The sequence below is a fragment of the Pseudophryne corroboree genome, chromosome 5 (assembly GCF_028390025.1).
Source record: "Pseudophryne corroboree isolate aPseCor3 chromosome 5, aPseCor3.hap2, whole genome shotgun sequence".
NCBI classification, from domain to species: domain Eukaryota; kingdom Metazoa; phylum Chordata; class Amphibia; order Anura; family Myobatrachidae; genus Pseudophryne; species Pseudophryne corroboree.
This window is the reverse complement of record NC_086448.1, coordinates 66869064-66886576: the sequence shown is the minus strand read 5'-3', so window position 1 is coordinate 66886576 and position 17513 is coordinate 66869064. Positions and strand designations below refer to the sequence as shown.

The 17513-nt window shown below is 47.9% G+C and overlaps 1 protein-coding gene across 8 annotated transcripts in view; it reads right to left on the bottom strand.

Annotated features, from left to right (window-relative positions):
• The window catches only part of LOC134927192 (transient receptor potential channel pyrexia-like), a 513867-nt gene that overhangs the window by 298477 nt on the left and 197877 nt on the right, over nt 1-17513 (bottom strand). For 6 of the 8 annotated variants that reach the window (XM_063921321.1, XM_063921322.1, XM_063921327.1 and 3 more), the window contains one exon: nt 12411-12478. In XM_063921321.1, coding sequence (XP_063777391.1) covers nt 12411-12478 — 68 coding nt within the window. Of the gene's footprint in view, nt 1-12410; nt 12482-17513 lie in introns of all 8 variants that reach the window. The other 2 variants (XM_063921326.1, XM_063921324.1) reach the window with 1 other exon arrangement.

The following is a 17513-nucleotide window of genomic DNA, read 5'->3' as shown; positions in this document are numbered from 1 at the left end:
ATTCTTATTTTCTCTAACGTCCTAGTGGATGCTGGGGACTCCGAAAGGACCATGGGGATTATACCAAAGCTCCCAAACGGGCGGGAGAGTGCGGATGACTCTGCAGCACCGAATGAGAGAACTCCAGGTCCTCCTCAGCCAGGGTATCAAATTTGTAGAATTTAGCAAACGTGTTTGCCCCTGACCAAGTAGCAGCTCGGCAAAGTTGTAAAGCCGAGACCCCTCGGGCAGCCGCCCAAGATGAGCCCACTTTCCGTGTGGAATGGGCTTTTACAGATTTTGGCTGTGGCAGGCCTGCCACAGAATGTGCAAGCTGAATTGTACTACAAATCCAACGAGCAATCGTCTGCTTAGAAGCAGGAGCACCCAGCTTGTTGGGTGCATACAGGATAAACAGCGAGTCAGATTTTCTGACTCCAGCCGTCCTGGAAACATATTTTCAGGGCCCTGACTACGTCCAGCAACTTGGAATCCTCCAAGTCCCTAGTAGCCGCAGGCACCACAATAGGCTGGTTTAAGTGAAATGCTGAAACCACCTTAGGGAGAAATTGAGGATGAGTCCTCAATTCTGCCCTATCCGTATGAAAAATTAGGTAAGGGCTTTTATAGGATAAAGCCGCCAATTCTGAAACACGCCTGGCTGAAGCCAGGGCTAACAGCATTACCACTTTCCATGTGAGATATTTTAAGTCCACAGTGGTGAGTGGTTCAAACCAATGTGATTTTAGGAATCCCAAAACTACATTGAGATCCCAAGGTGCCACTGGAGGCACAAAAGGAGGCTGTATATGCAGTACTCCCTTGACAAACGTCTGAACTTCAGGAACAGAAGCTAGTTCTTTTTGGAAGAATATTGACAGGGCCGAAATTTGAACCTTAATGGACCCTAATTTGAGGCCCATAGACAGTCCTGTTTGCAGGAAATGCAGGAATCGACCCAGTTGAAATTCCTCTGTAGGGGCCTTCCTGGCCTCGCACCACGCAACATATTTTCGCCAAATACGGTGATAATGTTGTACGGTCACATCCTTCCTGGCTTTGATCAGGGTAGGGATGACTTCATCCGGAATGCCTTTTTCCTTCAGGATCCGGCGTTCAACCGCCATGCCGTCAAACGCAGCCGCGGTAAGTCTTGGAACAGACATGGTCCCTGCTGGAGCAGGTCCTTTCTTAGAGGTAGAGGCCACGGGTCTTCCGTGAGCATCTCTTGAATTTCCGGGTACCAAGTCCTTCTTGGCCAATCCGGAGCCACGAGTATAGTCTTTACTCCTCTCCTTCTTATGATTCTCAGTACTTTTGGTATGAGAGGAAGAGGAGGGAACACATACACTGACTGGTACACCCACGGTGTTACCAGAGCGTCCACAGCTATTGCCTGAGGGTCCCTTGACCTGGCGCAATATCTGTCCAGTTTTTTGTTGAGGCGGGACGCCATCATGTCCACCTTTGGTTTTTCCCAACGGTTCACAATCATGTGGAAGACTTCTGGGTGAAGTCCCCACTCCCCCGGGTGAAGATCGTGTCTGCTAAGGAAGTCTGCTTCCCAGTTGTCCACTCCCGGAATGAACACTGCTGACAGTGCTATCACATGATTTTCCGCCCAGCGAAGAATCCTTGCCACTTCCGTCATTGCCCTCCTGCTTCTCGTGCCGCCCTGTCTGTTTACGTGGGCGACTGCCGTGATGTTGTCCGACTGGATCAACACCGGCTGACCCTGAAGCAGAGGTCTTGCCTGACAAAGGGCATTGTAAATGGCCCTGAGTTCCAGGATATTTATGTGAAGTGACGTTTCCAGGCTTGACCACAAGCCCTGGAAATTTCTTCCCTGTGTGACTGCTCCCCAGCCCCTCAGGCTGGCATCCGTGGTCACCAGGACCCAATCCTGAATGCCGAATCTGCGGCCCTCTAGGAGATGAGCACTCTGTAACCACCACAGGAGAGACACCCTTGTCCTTGGAGACAGGGTTATCCGCTGATGCATTTGAAGATGCGATCCGGACCATTTGTCCAGCAGATCCCACTGAAAAGTTCTTGCGTGGAATCTGCCGAATGGAATCGCTTCGTAAGAAGCCACCATCTTTCCCAGGACCCTTGTGCATTGATGTACTGACACTTGGCCTGGTCTTAGGAGGTTCCTGACTAGGTCGGATAACTCCCTGGCTTTCTCTTCCGGGAGAAACACCTTTTTCTGTACTGTGTCCAGAATCATTCCTAGGAACAGCAGACGTGTCGTCGGAATCAGCTGCGATTTTGGAATATTTAGAATCCATCCGTGCTGTCGTAGTACTACTTGAGATAGTGCTACTCCGACCTCTAACTGTTCTCTGGACCTTGCCCTTATCAGGAGATCGTCCAAGTAAGGGATAATTAAGACGCCTTTTCTTCGAAGAAGAATCATCATTTCGGCCATTACCTTGGTAAAGACCCGGGGTGCCGTGGACAATCCAAACGGCAGCGTCTGAAACTGATAGTGACAGTTCTGTACCACAAACCTGAGGTACCCTTGGTGAGAAGGGCAAATTGGGACATGGAGGTAAGCATCCTTGATGTCCAGAGACACCATATAGTCCCCTTCTTCCAGGTTCGCTATCACTGCTCTGAGTGACTCCATCTTGAACTTGAACCTTTTTATGTAAGTGTTCAAGGATTTCAGATTTAAAATGGGTCTCACCGAGCCGTCCGGCTTCGGTACCACAAACAGCGTGGAATAATACCCCTTTCCCTGTTGTAGGAGGGGTACCTTGATTATCACTTGCTGGGAATACAGCTTGTGAATGGCTTCCAATACCGCCTCCCTGTCGGGGGGAGACGTTGGTAAAGCAGACTTCAGGAACCGGCGAGGGGGAGACGTCTCGAATTCCAATTTGTACCCCTGAGATACTACCTGCAGGATCCAGGGGTCCACTTGCGAGTGAGCCCACTGCGCGCTGAAATTCTTGAGACGGGCCCCCACCATGCCTGAGTCCGCTTGTAAGGCCCCAGCGTCATGCTGAGGACTTGGCAGAAGCGGGGGAGGGCTTCTGTTCGTGGGAAGAGGCTGTCTGCTGCAGTCTTTTTCCCCTTCCTCTGCCCCGGGGCAGATATGAGTGGCCTTTTGCCCGCTTGCCCTTATGGGGACGAAAGGACTGAGCCTGAAAAGACGGTATCTTTTTCTGCTGTGAGGTGACTTGGGGTAAAAAGGTGGATTTCCCAGCCGTTGCCGTGGCCACCAGGTCCGATAGACCGACCCCAAATAACTCCTCCCCTTTATACGGCAATACTTCCATATGCCGTTTGGAATCCGCATCACCTGACCACTGTCGCGTCCATAACCCTCTTCTGGCAGAAATGGACATCGCACTTACTCTTGATGCCAGAGTGCAAATATCCCTCTGTGCATCACGCATATATAGAAATGCATCCTTTAAATGCTCTATAGTCAATAATATATTGTCCCTGTCCAGGGTATCAATATTTTCAGTCAGGGAATCCGATCAAGCCACCCCAGCACTGCACATCCAGGCTGAGGCGATTGCTGGTCGCAGTATAATACCAGTATGTGTGTATATACTTTTTAGGATATTTTCCAGCTTCCTATCAGCTGGTTCCTTGAGGGCGGCCGTATCAGGAGACGGTAACGCCACTTGTTTTGATAAGCGTGTGAGCGCCTTATCCACTCTAGGGGGTGTTTCCCAGCGCGCCCTAACCTCTGGCGGGAAAGGGTATAATGCCAATAATTTTTTAGAAATTAGCAGTTTTTTATCGGGGGAAACCCACGCTTCATCACACACCTCATTTCATTCATCTGATTCAGGAAAAACTACGGGTAGTTTTTTCACACCCCACATAATACCCTTTCTTGTGGTACTTGTAGTATCAGAAATGTTCAAAACCTCCTTCATTGCCGTGATCATGTAACGTGTGGCCCTACTGGAAAATACGTTTGTTTCCTCACCGTCGACACTGGAGTCAGTGTCCGTGTCAGTGTCTGTATCGACCTGAGGTAACGGGCGTTTTATAGCCCCTGACGGTGTTTGAGACGCCTGTACAGGTATTAACTGATTTGCCGGCTGTCTCATGTCGTCAACAGTCTTTTGTAAAGTGCCGACACTATCACGTAATTCTTTCCATAAGACCATCCAGTCAGGTGTCGACTCCCTAGGGGGTGACATCACTAACACAGGCAATTGCTCCGCCTCCACACCATTTTCCTCCTCATACATGTCGACACAGCGTACCGACACACAGCACACACACAGGGAATGCTCTGATAGAGGACAGGACCCCACTAGCCCTTTGGGGAGACAGAGGGAGAGTTTGCCAGCACACACCAGAGCGCTATATATATACAGGGATAACCTTATATAAGTGTTTTTCCCTAATATAGCTGCTGTATATATTAATATGCCAATTTAGTGCCCCCCCTCTCTTGTTTTACCCTGTTTCTGTAGTGCAGGACTGCAGGGGAGAGTCAGGGAGCCTTCCTCCAACGGAGCTGTGAGGGAAAAATGGCACCAGTGTGCTGAGGAGATAGGCTCCGCCCCCTTCTCGGCGGCCTTTCTCCCGCTTTTTAATGGAAAAATTGGCAGGGGTTAAATGCATCCATATAGCCCAGGAGCTATATGTGATGTATTTTTTGCCAAAAAAAGGTTTTTTATTGCGTCTCAGGGCGCCCCCCCCCAGCGCCCTGCACCCTCAGTGACCGGAGTGTGAAGTGTGCTGAGAGCAATGGCGCACAGCTGCGGTGCTGTGCGCTACCTTATTGAAGACCAGGACGTCTTGTGCCGCCGATTTTCCGGACCTCTTCACTCTTCTGGCTCTGTAAGGGGGCCGGCGGCGCGGCTCCGGGACCCATCCATGGCTGGGCCTGTGATCGTCCCTCTGGAGCTAATGTCCAGTAGCCTAAGAAGCCCAATCCACTCTGCACGCAGGTGAGTTCGCTTCTTCTCCCCTTAGTCCCTCGGTGCAGTGAGCCTGTTGCCAGCAGGTCTCACTGAAAATAAAAAAACCTACTTTAAACTTTTACACTAAGCAGCTCAGGAGAGCCCCTTAGCCTGCACCCGTCTCGTTCGGGCACAAAAATCTAACTGGAGGAGGGTCATAGGGGGAGGAGCCAGTGCACACCAGGTAGTCCTAAAGCTTTTTACTTTTGTGCCCAGTCTCCTGCGGAGCCGCTATTCCCCATGGTCCTTTCGGAGTCCCCAGCATCCACTAGGACATTAGAGAAAAATGAGTTTCCTTAGGCAAGCTTACTAAATTCCCGAACCATCTTCTTAACCTCCCTAAGCGATTCCACCTGATCAGAAAATCACAAATATCCCCCAGCACATAGCCTATAAATAAAAGGCTAAATAAAACAAATCGCCATTCTATTTGTAAAAAAAATTGATACCTGTAAGCATACCTCCCAACATGACCCTCTCCAGGAGGGACAAAATGCTCTGCTTCTGGACTTTTCTCTTGATTTATCATTGCCGGCACCTGTGTTGAACAGGTGAATGGATAAGAAAGGTGTTTCACTACAGGTGATGGCAATCATACAGTAAGAAAGAAGTCCAGAAGCAGAGCATTCTGTCCCTCCTGGAGAGGGTCATGTTGGGAGGTATGTGTAAGTGTTAAACACATTTAGAAATAGATGAAAACCCATCTACTAATAGAGTTCACTGTTCTAGTACAAGAGTTCCACATATTCCTGTACTAGAAGGTACCCTATGAACGTCCAAAAAGGAACTACAAGCAGCAGCACTCCCTGTCAGCTACTGATCACATTACAAATGCCTCACAAAGTTACTTTATACCACTTTCACACTATGGGGGGTATTCAGTTGTTGTTGGAAACTGCCGTCTTGTCGGAAAGACGCCAGTTTCCGACAAGTTTAGGTCGGAAGGAGTTCCGACCTATTCAACGCGGCTGTTTTTTTGGGGGGCTGGGCGGAATCCACGCGTTCTGTCGGAAGCGCGGGCAAACCCGACAGGTTTTAGCCCCGTTTCCAACAATGTCAATACAACTTTAAAAAAAATTGGATTGGCATTATCGGGAACGGGCCAAACCTGTAGGGTTTGGCCACGGCATTGAATACTGACCGGGTAGTCTGCAGTGTGAAAGCACGACCTGAGTTTTCCAACCTGGGTCACGCTAAAAGTAGCAGAGAGCTGGATCACCGGCACTTGGAGATGATGTCATCTCCAAGCCCCGGCAGAGAAAAGCCCTGCCAATTACCCAGGTCCAGCCTGCAGTGTGAACACGCTTTCCAGCAGCTATGACACGGCTTGAAACAGTGTCCAGTTATACAGGTTGGACCCAGGTTTTTAAAGTTAAATCAAATTCCATTTAGTGAATACTTTAAACAGAAATTTGACAGGTGCTGCAGAATCAGTCAGTGTAAAGATACATAGACATCTTGACAAAGGTTCCCCATTGAGACGAAACGCGTTGACATTCCCGGGGGCACTGTGAAGTATCTGCTAAACTACAATGGGTAAAAACTTTAATACGCATCATTTATATAGTCTGAGTTCCGTGTTCTTGAATGTGGTTGTTGTTTTTTTTTTACCTCGCTCTATTTTTGTATATTTTTGTTTTTATATCCCCACGATGGGATTTTGCATGTGATAAAAAGCCTATTATATCTATTGGACTTCATCCCCCTTTTTTGGGGGTTTGGGTTCTATGTAGCGTTACACTGACCCATGAGAGAAGTTTGCCAGCCTGCGGTGGGATAAAAAGAAACCCAGATATGAGTATTTATTTATTATTTATTACAAGTTACTTATATAGCGCACACATATTCCGCAGCGCTTTACAGAGAATATTTGACCATTCACATCAGTCCCTGCCCCAGTGGAGCTTACAATCTTTATTCCCTACCACATGTACACATAGACACATTCACACTAGGGTTAATTTTGTTGGGAGCCAATTAACCTACCAGCATATTTTTGGATTGTGGGAGGAAACCCACGCAAGTACGGGGAGAATATACAAACTCCACACAGTTAGGGCCATGAGGAGTACATTTACTTCACTTATAGTGAGTGTGGTATGCCAGCAAATGAATCACTGCTATACAAAGAAACCTTTATAGATTCATTTCTACTAGAGTCGGGGTACGCTACCTTTCAATCCGAATTCTGGTGGAGCATTCTAACACATAGCGCAGGAAATAAAGATACCTTTATACACTTTAAGATCGGTGTTAAATTGTGAGTTGGTGTATGCTATATGATACCATAGGATACGGTCAGGAGTCTGATGGTCGGGATCCCGGCTATCAAAATACCGACGATGGAGTAGCTAAGAAGTAGACCAGTGCCAGAATTCTGAATGGGATCAGAAATCCAGCGCAGGAATCCCGACACCCGGAATCTCGATCGTTCCTCTCCCAGTACACAGCACATGTGAGCCGCAGCGGAAGGGTGGTGGTGGTGGTAGTGATGGGGTTAGGATTAGGCGCAGTTGCGAATTTCCCATGAGGCACGTGTCTAGGGGCGGCACTTGTTTGGGGGCTGCACGTGGATGCTTGTGTTGGTGCTGTCAGCCCAAAAAGTATCAGTAACTGCTAATTCCACTGTACTGTAGCAAATGCTATCATTAATGGAGTGTAAGCAGGTAGAACATGTACATACTGCCCCTGTAAGATGTCCTACTTAGTAAATATGTTATACGTAATGAAAAATAAAAAAGATTGTCATAGTGACTTTTCATTATTTTATTAAACTGGGTATCCTAAAAATAATAACATTGGGCAAGCAGGGGACGGCCGTTACTGTTGTGCCTAGGGGCGCCCTCATCCCTAATTCCGCCCCTGGCTGTTAGAAGAGGGGGGGGGGGGGGGTAGGTTTAGGCTGCACAGAGGGGGGATTAGGGTTGGGCACCCCTGGAGGGGAGGGCGGGGGGTTAGGTTCAGGCTGCGGGAGGGCAGTGTTAGGGGGCCATTGGGGGAAGGTAAGCATACTTACCTTCCCCCTGTCGGGGTGCCGTGGACAGTATTCTGACCGCCAGCCTCCCAACTGTTGGCATAACGAACCCAACCCTATATCATCTCCTTCTATTAAGAAAACTGAGAGTGACCACGACTAGCTTGTGATTTTGTGGATTTACTGACTTTACTACACATTGGGGTCATTCCGAGTTGATTGCTCGCTAGCAGTTTTTAGCAGTCGTGCAAATGCTAAGCCGCCGCCCACTGGGAGTGTATTTTAGCTTAGCAGAAGTGCGAACGAAAGGATCGCAGAGCGGCTACAAAATTATTTTGTGCAGTTTCAGAGTAGCTCCAGACCTACTCAGCACTTGCGATGACTTCACACTGTTTAGTTCCTGTTTTGACGTCACAAACACGCCCTGCGTTCGCCCAGCCACGCCTGCGTTTTTCCTGGCACGCCTGCGTTTTTCTGAACACTCCCTGAAAACGGTCAGTTGACACCCAGAAACGCCCACTTCATGTCAATCACTCTGCGGCGGGCATTGCGACTGAAAAGCTTCGCTAGACCTTGTGTGAAACTACATTGGCCGCTGTGAAAGCATGTCGCGCGTGTGCACTGCGACGCATGCGCAGAAGTTGCATTTTTTTGCATCATCGCTGCACAGCGAACATTTTCTGCTATCGATCAACTCGGAATGACCTCCCATTGTTGGTTTTATTTCATGTCTTATATGCTACATAAAAATTTCATCCGAGTGACAATTCCTATAAGAACAAAGGAAGCCAAGAAAGCAAACACCTCAGCACAAGGAATGTATAGTATTTCTCTTTTGTATGAATCTTTAGCCTGTGTACCAATTTTAGTCCACTGAGTGCCGACACTGAATCTCTAATTGCTTAGAGTACTGAGGCAATGCTATATTACAGAACAGATTTATAAATCCCTTCTGTTTTAAAAGGCTGTTGCTGCAATGTATTTACTGTGGAGTTTTTATTTAGATTCTTTTTAGGCCACCTCACCCTAACCTATATTGTTATTCTATATATATGATTTATAGAGTGCTAGCCAAACACTGCACTGCGTCTCCACATTATCCAGCATTTATCACACACTCCTGCATGCTGGCCATGGGTGTAGTTTCATAGTACATGCTGCCACCTGCTGGCAATAATAGACAATTGCAGTTCAGAAAAAAGTTTCATATAGGTGTAATGGGCCCTACACACTGGCAGATATGCCGCCGAGGTGCCCGATGGCCGATACGGCCAGCGGACGACCAGGAAGCGAGGGGAGGGGATTGATGGGAGGAATTAAGTTTCTTCAATCCCTGACGTCACCCGGCCCCATAGCCCTGCATGCTGGACGAGATTGTCCATACTGGCTTGCAGGTATAAACGAGCCGGCACCAACGATAAACGACCGCGGGTACGCGCATCGTTCATCGCTGGTACCTACACACTGAAATATATGAACAATTTCCTGTTCATTAATGAACGAGATTGTTCATCTCGGCCGCACACATTGGCCAGTGTGTAGGGCCCATAAGAGAGATCAATTAAACAGACAGGAGACAGGAGCAATGGCGTAATCTCTCCACCCCCTGCTTTACATTTCAATGGAAGCGAGGCTAGATTAAGCTCTGCCTCCATCCATCAATAAAGGAGCTTCATCTTTATTTGGGTCCATAAGACACTGAGATCCATGGTTAGCAGATAGGCCACTTAAATCAGAACACGTTAACTGCATCCCATATGTATCAGCAGAAGCTGTTGACGACACTGTCCTTTGTTCCCCACATTGAATCTAGGGATAGCCATCGATGGGTAACTACTGTTATCAATTAAACTAGAAAAACTATTTAATACAGCACAAACAACTCCCTATCTTGCATACGCACAACAGAAAATTTGTTTTATAAGGCTCACAATATTGTTACCTGAGCAACGAAGAAAGCGCCAATCATTGCCGGTGCATTGTTAGCAAACAGCCAATCACAAGCGACTGTAATCATCATCATTACCTGATCACCCGTAATACAATTTTCCATCATATATACATTATTTTCCTGATTTGCATATCCTAACTGTACTGGGTTATGTTAGGACACCCCCATTCCACCGCCTACCATTCATAAAGGTGCATCATACTAGGGGGTAAATTTACTAAGATGGGAGTTCTATTTAAGATGGGATGTTGCCCATAGCAACCAATCAGATTCCAGGTATTATCTTCTAAAAGGTGCTAGATAAATGAGAAGTAGAATCTGATTGGTTGCTAAGGGCAACATCCCATCTTAAATAGAACTCCCATTTTAGTAAATTTACCCCTAGGCATCTGCACCATAATCTCCCGCACTGACTTCGGCCTTTACATTAATCAGACTTTCACCCCTACAGTATAATCTATTTTATTCTCCAGCAGCAGCTAGACACATTTTTCTTGCCAGTTCCTATGTTGGTTGCCTGTTCTTTACCAAGTCCATTATACAATAGGTCTGCTAACATCAGAGTTGCCTACCCTCCCTCTTTCTGCAGGAGACTCCGTGAAATAGCAGCAATCTCCCTGACTCCCTGAATAGTCCAGCAATCTCCCTGATTTTACCTTACCCCCCATTATATTTATATAGCTGTTACATTCTTGGGGAAAAGATAAATTAGAGATATATACATTCAAATGGGATCATCAGCGCCAGAGGCGTCACTCACCTCTGTGACACCCGGTGCGGCAGCGAGGATAAAGAGGGTGGGGCTTCACGGGAACGGGCGGGGATTAAATTGAGGGGCGGGGCTTCATGGGCGGGCCCGTTTTTAGACCATTGCAGGCACGAAAAGGGGCGGGGCTTTGCGGGAGGGGAGGGGCTTCACGTCCGGACACCCGTTGTTTTTTTTACTGGGAAGGGGTGTGGGAGGTGAGGGCTGACTCCCAGGGTTGCTGTCCCTGCAGTGCTGGCTCCTACACAGTGACAAGAGCCGAGTGCTGCACATAATATAACAGTGCAGCACTCGGCTTCTGTCACTGTGCAGGAGCCGGCATTTTGGTGTCACCCCTCGGCGGGTGACACCCGGGAGCGGGCGGCACTCCCCGCCCCCCTCTTGTGACGCCACTGATCAGCGCCATTTCCCTGTATTGGCACAATGATCCCTATGGCTACATTCATTTTAAATAAGGTTTCTCATGGCCGTTTACAATATATGTGTATACAGTATATTAACTTTGGGGATCATTTATGATGTGATGTAAGTCATTTTCATGACACGCCTCTCAGATGCGCAGTACACGTCCGCGCTTTTAGGTGTTAATCTCCCTGAAATGCTTTTTCAAAAGTAGGCAAGTATGGCTAACATACAAAGGGGGAGATGTACCAAAGGTAGGAGAGATAAAGTGGAAAGAGATACAGAGCCCATGTACTAAGCCTTGGAGAGAGATAAAGTACCAACCAACCAACCAACCAACTCCTAACTGTCATTTTTCAAACCCAGCCTGTAAACATGGCAGATAAGAGCTGATTGGCTGGTACTTTGTCTTTGATCACTTTCTCTCTCTCCAAGGCTTAGTACATTGACCACCCCAAAGTACCAGCTAATCAGCTCCTACAATAACTGTCATTATTCAAACACAGTCTGTAACATGACCGTTTGGAGCTGATTGGCTGGTACTTTATCTCTCTCCACTCTCTGAAGCTTGATATCCCCCAAAGCCACTAAAAGTGCATCAACCTACATCAATTTGCATTGCAAAAGATCTGCATTTCTCTTCCACACTCATTAGTTGCTACCAATCCGGGTACAGGACTGTTGTCAGGCTGCACCCACTCTATGCTCTAGCGCAGTATCCTATTAGCCACGGTAAAGTACCATGTCTCTACTTTCATATTATCTATTTGAACACAGACTGAGGTCAAAGCAATAACTTTCTAACCGTTTCCAGCTTCCTGAAGATGGACCACGGAGGGCCTCGAAAATCTGTAACTGGGGCGTGAATCACTTACATCAAGCTGTACTGTGAAGAATACAAAAGCCCTGTATGCCTACTGGTAATTTCATTGGCTGCTACTATTGATTATAACCCCACCCCAACAATATGCTGCGCTATAGAAGAGACGGTTAGTAGACAATAATAATAATTCACATTCATTGAGCTGCAAAATGAAGCAGCGCCATACATTGTGGAAACAGCGCATAGTACATGAAATTAAAAGGACCAAAATGAATCCTACTCTGCGGATTAGCGGAGGTTGAAGACTCACTGGTGCATGGCTGTCAACACTCCATACAGAATTGGTATGATTAGCCATTAGTGACATCTGGGGCTTAGAATTTCCATTAAGGTCTGATTAAGTGATTTAAAGCCCTTCAAAATAAATGTTGAGCTTTACTACAGTATATTACATTTTCTTGCATGGGAGTGAGCAGGTTGCAGCAAGCAGAGGTAAACTTAAAGCATGATTTAACAAGGAGGCTAGATTTAAGTACTAAGCATGGAGGGTAAACACACGAGGAGTCACTCACCCATGTGCGTTCAGAGGGATGGATGTTACTCGGTCCCCACGATAAGGCTTGTGATAGGAACTCTTTAGCTGCTGGGAAAAACACAACAAATTAGCATGTACGCCACTAGTGCACAATGTTACCAGTGAACAGGACCCAGCTGCTGAGGCCTGCAGTCTACATGTGACGTTCTCCCAAGACGCTTGTGCCCATGGATACCGTAACGCCTGGTAATTTTTCTTTTTTCTGTTGACAGAGTCTTAATTACATACTAGAAATTTAGAACTGGAAGAATTACTTTTTTGTGAAAAGATGAACAAAACGCCAAGCCTATTTGTTCACCTTTAGAACTGCCAGAGGTGATAGCACTGGAAAGACAATCAGTGGCGGAACTAGCGAGCGGTGGGCCCATGTGCGACAAAATGCTTTGCCCCCCCCCCCCCATCTAAGTCCACTGCCTCACCCCTGGAGAGGATCTGGTGAGGGGGACCTGCTCAGGGCCAGAGAAATGGATACCTAGCAACAGTACCGTAATTAGTCATTTTAGTGCTGTGTGCAAGAAATGGCATCGGAGCCCTGCCCCTCCATGTAAAACAGGGGCAGTGCGCGCCGCAGGCGTGCGCAAAAAAAATAGGGGCGTGTCTTTGTGGGGAAGGGGGTGTGGCCACAAAATAATACCAATTCATATAACGGTACACAGTAGTCTCCATTATTCAGATTACGCCGCACGGTAGTACCACTACACCAGGTAGAGACCCTTTTACACATTATGGCAGACAGCGTCCCCCTTTTTACCCATTACGGCAGACAGCGTCCCCTTTTTACACATTACGACAGACAGTGTGCCCTTTTTACACATTACGACAGACAGCGTCCCCTTTTTACACATTACGGCACACAGCGTCCCTTTTTTACACATTACAATAGACAGCGTCCCATTTTTACACATTACGGCAGACAGCGTCCCATTTTTTGCACATTACGGCAGACAGCGTCCCATTTATTACACATTACGGCAGACAGCATCCCATTTATTACACATTACGGCAGACAGCGTCCCATTTTTTGCACATTACGGCAGACAGCGTCCCATTTATTACACATTACGGCAGACAGCGTCCCATTTATTACACATTACGGCAGACAGCGTCCCATTTATTACACATTACGGCAGACAGCGTCCCATTTTTTGCATATTACGGCAGACAGCGTCCCATTTATTATACATTACGGCAGACAGCGTCCCATGTTTTGCACATTACGGCAGACAGCGTCCCATTTATTACACATTACGGCAGACAGCGTCCCATTTTTTGCATAATACGGCAGACAGCGTCCCATTTATTATACATTACGGCAGACAGCGTCCCATGTTTTGCACATTACGGCAAACAGGATAGATAGATAGATAGATAGATAGATAGATAGATAGATAGATAGATAGATAGATAGAATAGGTATACTTACAGTTTCCGCTGGCTCAGGCTCCTCGTGCAGCTTCTGTTCTGGCAGGGGAGAAGAAGGAGGAGGAGGGGTGGAGGAGGGAGCCGCAGCAGCGCTATGTCATTGGTAGAAGCGCTGCTGCTGCTGGACCTCTCCTTTACCATAGTCTGCCCTCCACGGCTGTGAATGCTGGGATGCGATGCGCATCATCTCCTCGGCGGCGGCGGAACACAGCGGCAGCCAGGCGGCATGTAATGAGTCAGTTTGACTCATTACATGCCGTTCTGGCTGCGGGCCCCTTGACAGTTGCGGGCCCTAGTGCAAGGCACTGCCTGCACTGGCGCTAGTTCCGCCTCTGTAGACAATCCATTCTTGTTGTGGTTTAAGAGATTACTTAGTGATTTGTCTTCAATTGTAAGGTAATGGTATCCACTGCTGGGCCACCTGGTGACACAGTGATTAGCATTGCTGCCTCACAGGGCTGCTGTGGTCACGGCTTTCCAGGTTCCTAACCAGTGGTGGCTGCACTGCAGTGCAGACCACACATAGCATGGGTGGGGAGTTAACACATAAAACATTCCTTTAATCTTGTATGTAGGCTGACCATATTATCCCTTTAACCTGGGACACTCATGAATTACACAGGTTCCGTGGCTGCTTAAAACCAGGTGAAATGTGGGCTTGTAGTCAGCCAGCCACAGAACCTGTGTAATTCATGAGTGTCCCAGGTTAAAGGGATAATATGGTCAGCCTATTTGTATGTAATATGTGTGATGGCTGCATGATGCTGTGTGTTTCACAGCTGGCGCCGCTGCACGGGACACAGCATTCAGCTTCAGTTCCTTATCCTGCCCCCAGACTCTTCTGTAACTAGCCAATGGGAGTCAGGGGGCGGGCTTGGCCGCCACTATTCCTAACTGTGTTTAGTTTAAGCTCTCCCCATGAAAACTTACTGGTAGATTAATTGGTTCCTGTCAAAAGTTGCCCTAGTACAGAGTATATGCATGTGTGCTAGGGAATTTAGGGGTCTATGGCCCTCATTCCGAGTTGATCGCACCAAGCAATTTTTTCCTGCTGGTGCGATCAACTAATCTCCGCCTATGGGGGAGTGTATTTTAGCATAGCAGGGCTGCGATCGCTTGTGCAGCCCTGCTATGCTAAAAATGTTTCCTGCAAAACAAGACTAGCCCTGCAGCTACTTACCCTGTGCGACGGATCCAGCGATGATGGGCACAGCTTTGACGTCAGACATCCGCCCTCCGTTCATCTGGACACGCCTGTGTTTTCCTTACCCTTTCCCTGAAAACAGCTCCAAACGGTGAGTTGCCGCCCCGGAACGCCTTCCTGCAGTCAATCTTCTTGCGGCCGCCACTGCAACCACTTTCTTCATTGTCAGCGTCGTTGCCCGGCAATGGCCATCGCCGGGCAACAACGCGCATGCTCCTTAAGGCCCGCGCCAGGGCTGTTTCTAGCCAATTTGGCTCCCAGTGCGAGATTTAAAAATGCGCCCCCCCCATGAAAAAATGTGCCCCCCCACCCCCACCCCTAGATGGAAAAAAAAATTTGCGCGCGCACCCGACAAGGGGGCGTTGCCTCATCTAAATGGGTGTGGCCTCATTTAAATGGGCATGGCCTCGTCTGAAAAGACTACCTCACAATCCAGTTTTTGACCCTGCTCCAACAGATCACGACCACCACAGGAAAAAAAAATTCTACCATATTAAGCCCCACACAGCAATGCCCCCTGGACCATATTATGCCACACACTGCAATGCCCTTGATACATTAAATCCCCACACTACGGCAGGCAAGAGTCCCCATTTCACACATTACGGCAGGTGTCCCCATTTTACACATTGAGAGAGAGAGAGAATACTTACAGAGGCGATTACCGCTCTTCGGCCCGCCTCACCAGTCGCTCCTCGCGCTGGCCTTTCCCTCTTCCTAACTTGGATCCCCCTCTGTACTCCGCTCGGGGGGGAGTTTCGCGGAGTGACGGGTTGCGTCGTGACGTAACGACGCAACCGCGTCATTCCGTGAAACTCCGCCCCCCGAGCGAGTTACTCGGGGAGAAATACGAGGGGGAAGCAGGGACCCACAGTTAGTGCCGCGGCGGGCGCCCAGTGCGGTTGCACTGCTCGCCTGCCCCAAGAAACGGCCCTGGCCCGCGCGCATGCGCAGTAGTGACCCGGTCGCAGCTGTGCGAACAAAAGCACGCTGCGATCGGTTCGGAATGACCCCCTATGTACTAAGCCTTGGAGAGAGATACAGTGAACAGAGATAAAGCCAATCAGCTGTTAACTGTCATATTACAGACTGTGGACCCTATTCACCTTCAGTTTCAGTTCTGCAATAATTATACACACAAATTCTGGGCTGTTATGAATGTATGACTATTGCCATTAGAAATCAAGCAGTCACGCCCTCGGTGGCTTATAAAAAATAAAAAAATCCAAACATGCTTTAGTAAATATGCCCTAAGTTCCAATGGGGCATGGACTGAATTATTACATATTCTGTGTACAGCGCTGTGCAATATGATTGGTCCTATATAAATAAATTATAATAATATTTATTTATTATCTGCTGATGTCCCGTACTTATTGGAGGATTCTGACATGGAGGAGGTAATTAACAAAGTAAAGAATAACATACAGCTCAATAAACACTGTTAAGGTGCATTTACCTCTCACTTCAAATCCATATTGAACTGGTCGGAACAGAATATTCAGTAGCCGGTTAAAATAAGATTTTACTCACCGGTAAATCTATTTCTCGTAGTCCGTAGTGGATGCTGGGAACTCCGTAAGGACCATGGGGAATATCGGCTCCGCAGGAGACTGGGCACAACTAAAGAAAGCTTTAGGACTACCTGGTGTGCACTGGCTCCTCCCTCTATGACCCTCCTCCAGACCTCAGTTAGGATACTGTGCCCGGAAGAGCTGACACAATAAGGAAAGGATTTTGAATCCCGGGTAAGACTCATACCAGCCACACCAATCACACCGTATAACTCGTGATACTATACCCAGTTAACAGTATGAATAACAACTGAGCCTCTCAACAGATGGCTCAACAATAACCCTTTAGTTAAACAATAACTATATACAAGTATTGCAGACAATCCGCACTTGGGACGGGCGCCCAGCATCCACTACGGACTACGAGAAATAGATTTACCCGTGAGTAAAATCTTATTTTCTCTGATGTCCTAGTGGATGCTGGGAACTCCGTAAGGACCATGGGGATTATACCAAAGCTCCCAAACGGGCGGGAGAGTGCGGATGACTCTGCAGCACCGAATGAGCGAACTCTAGGTCCTCCTCAGCCAGGGTATCAAACTTGTAGAATTTAGCAAATGTGTTTGACCCCGACCAAGTAGCTGCTCGGCAAAGTTGTAAAGCCGAGACCCCTCGGGCAGCCGCCCAAGAAGAGCCCACCTTCCACGTGGAATGGGCTTTTACAGATTTAGGATGCGGCAGTCCAGCCGCAGAATGTGCAAGTTGAATCGTGCTACAGATCCAGCGAGCAATAGTCTGCTTTGAAGCAGGCGCACCCAACTTGTTGGGCGCATGCAGGATAAATAGTGAGTCAGTCTTTCTGACTCCAGCTCTCCTGGAAACATAGATTTTTAGGGCCCGGACTACGTCCAGCAACTTGGAGTCCTCCAAGTCACGAGTA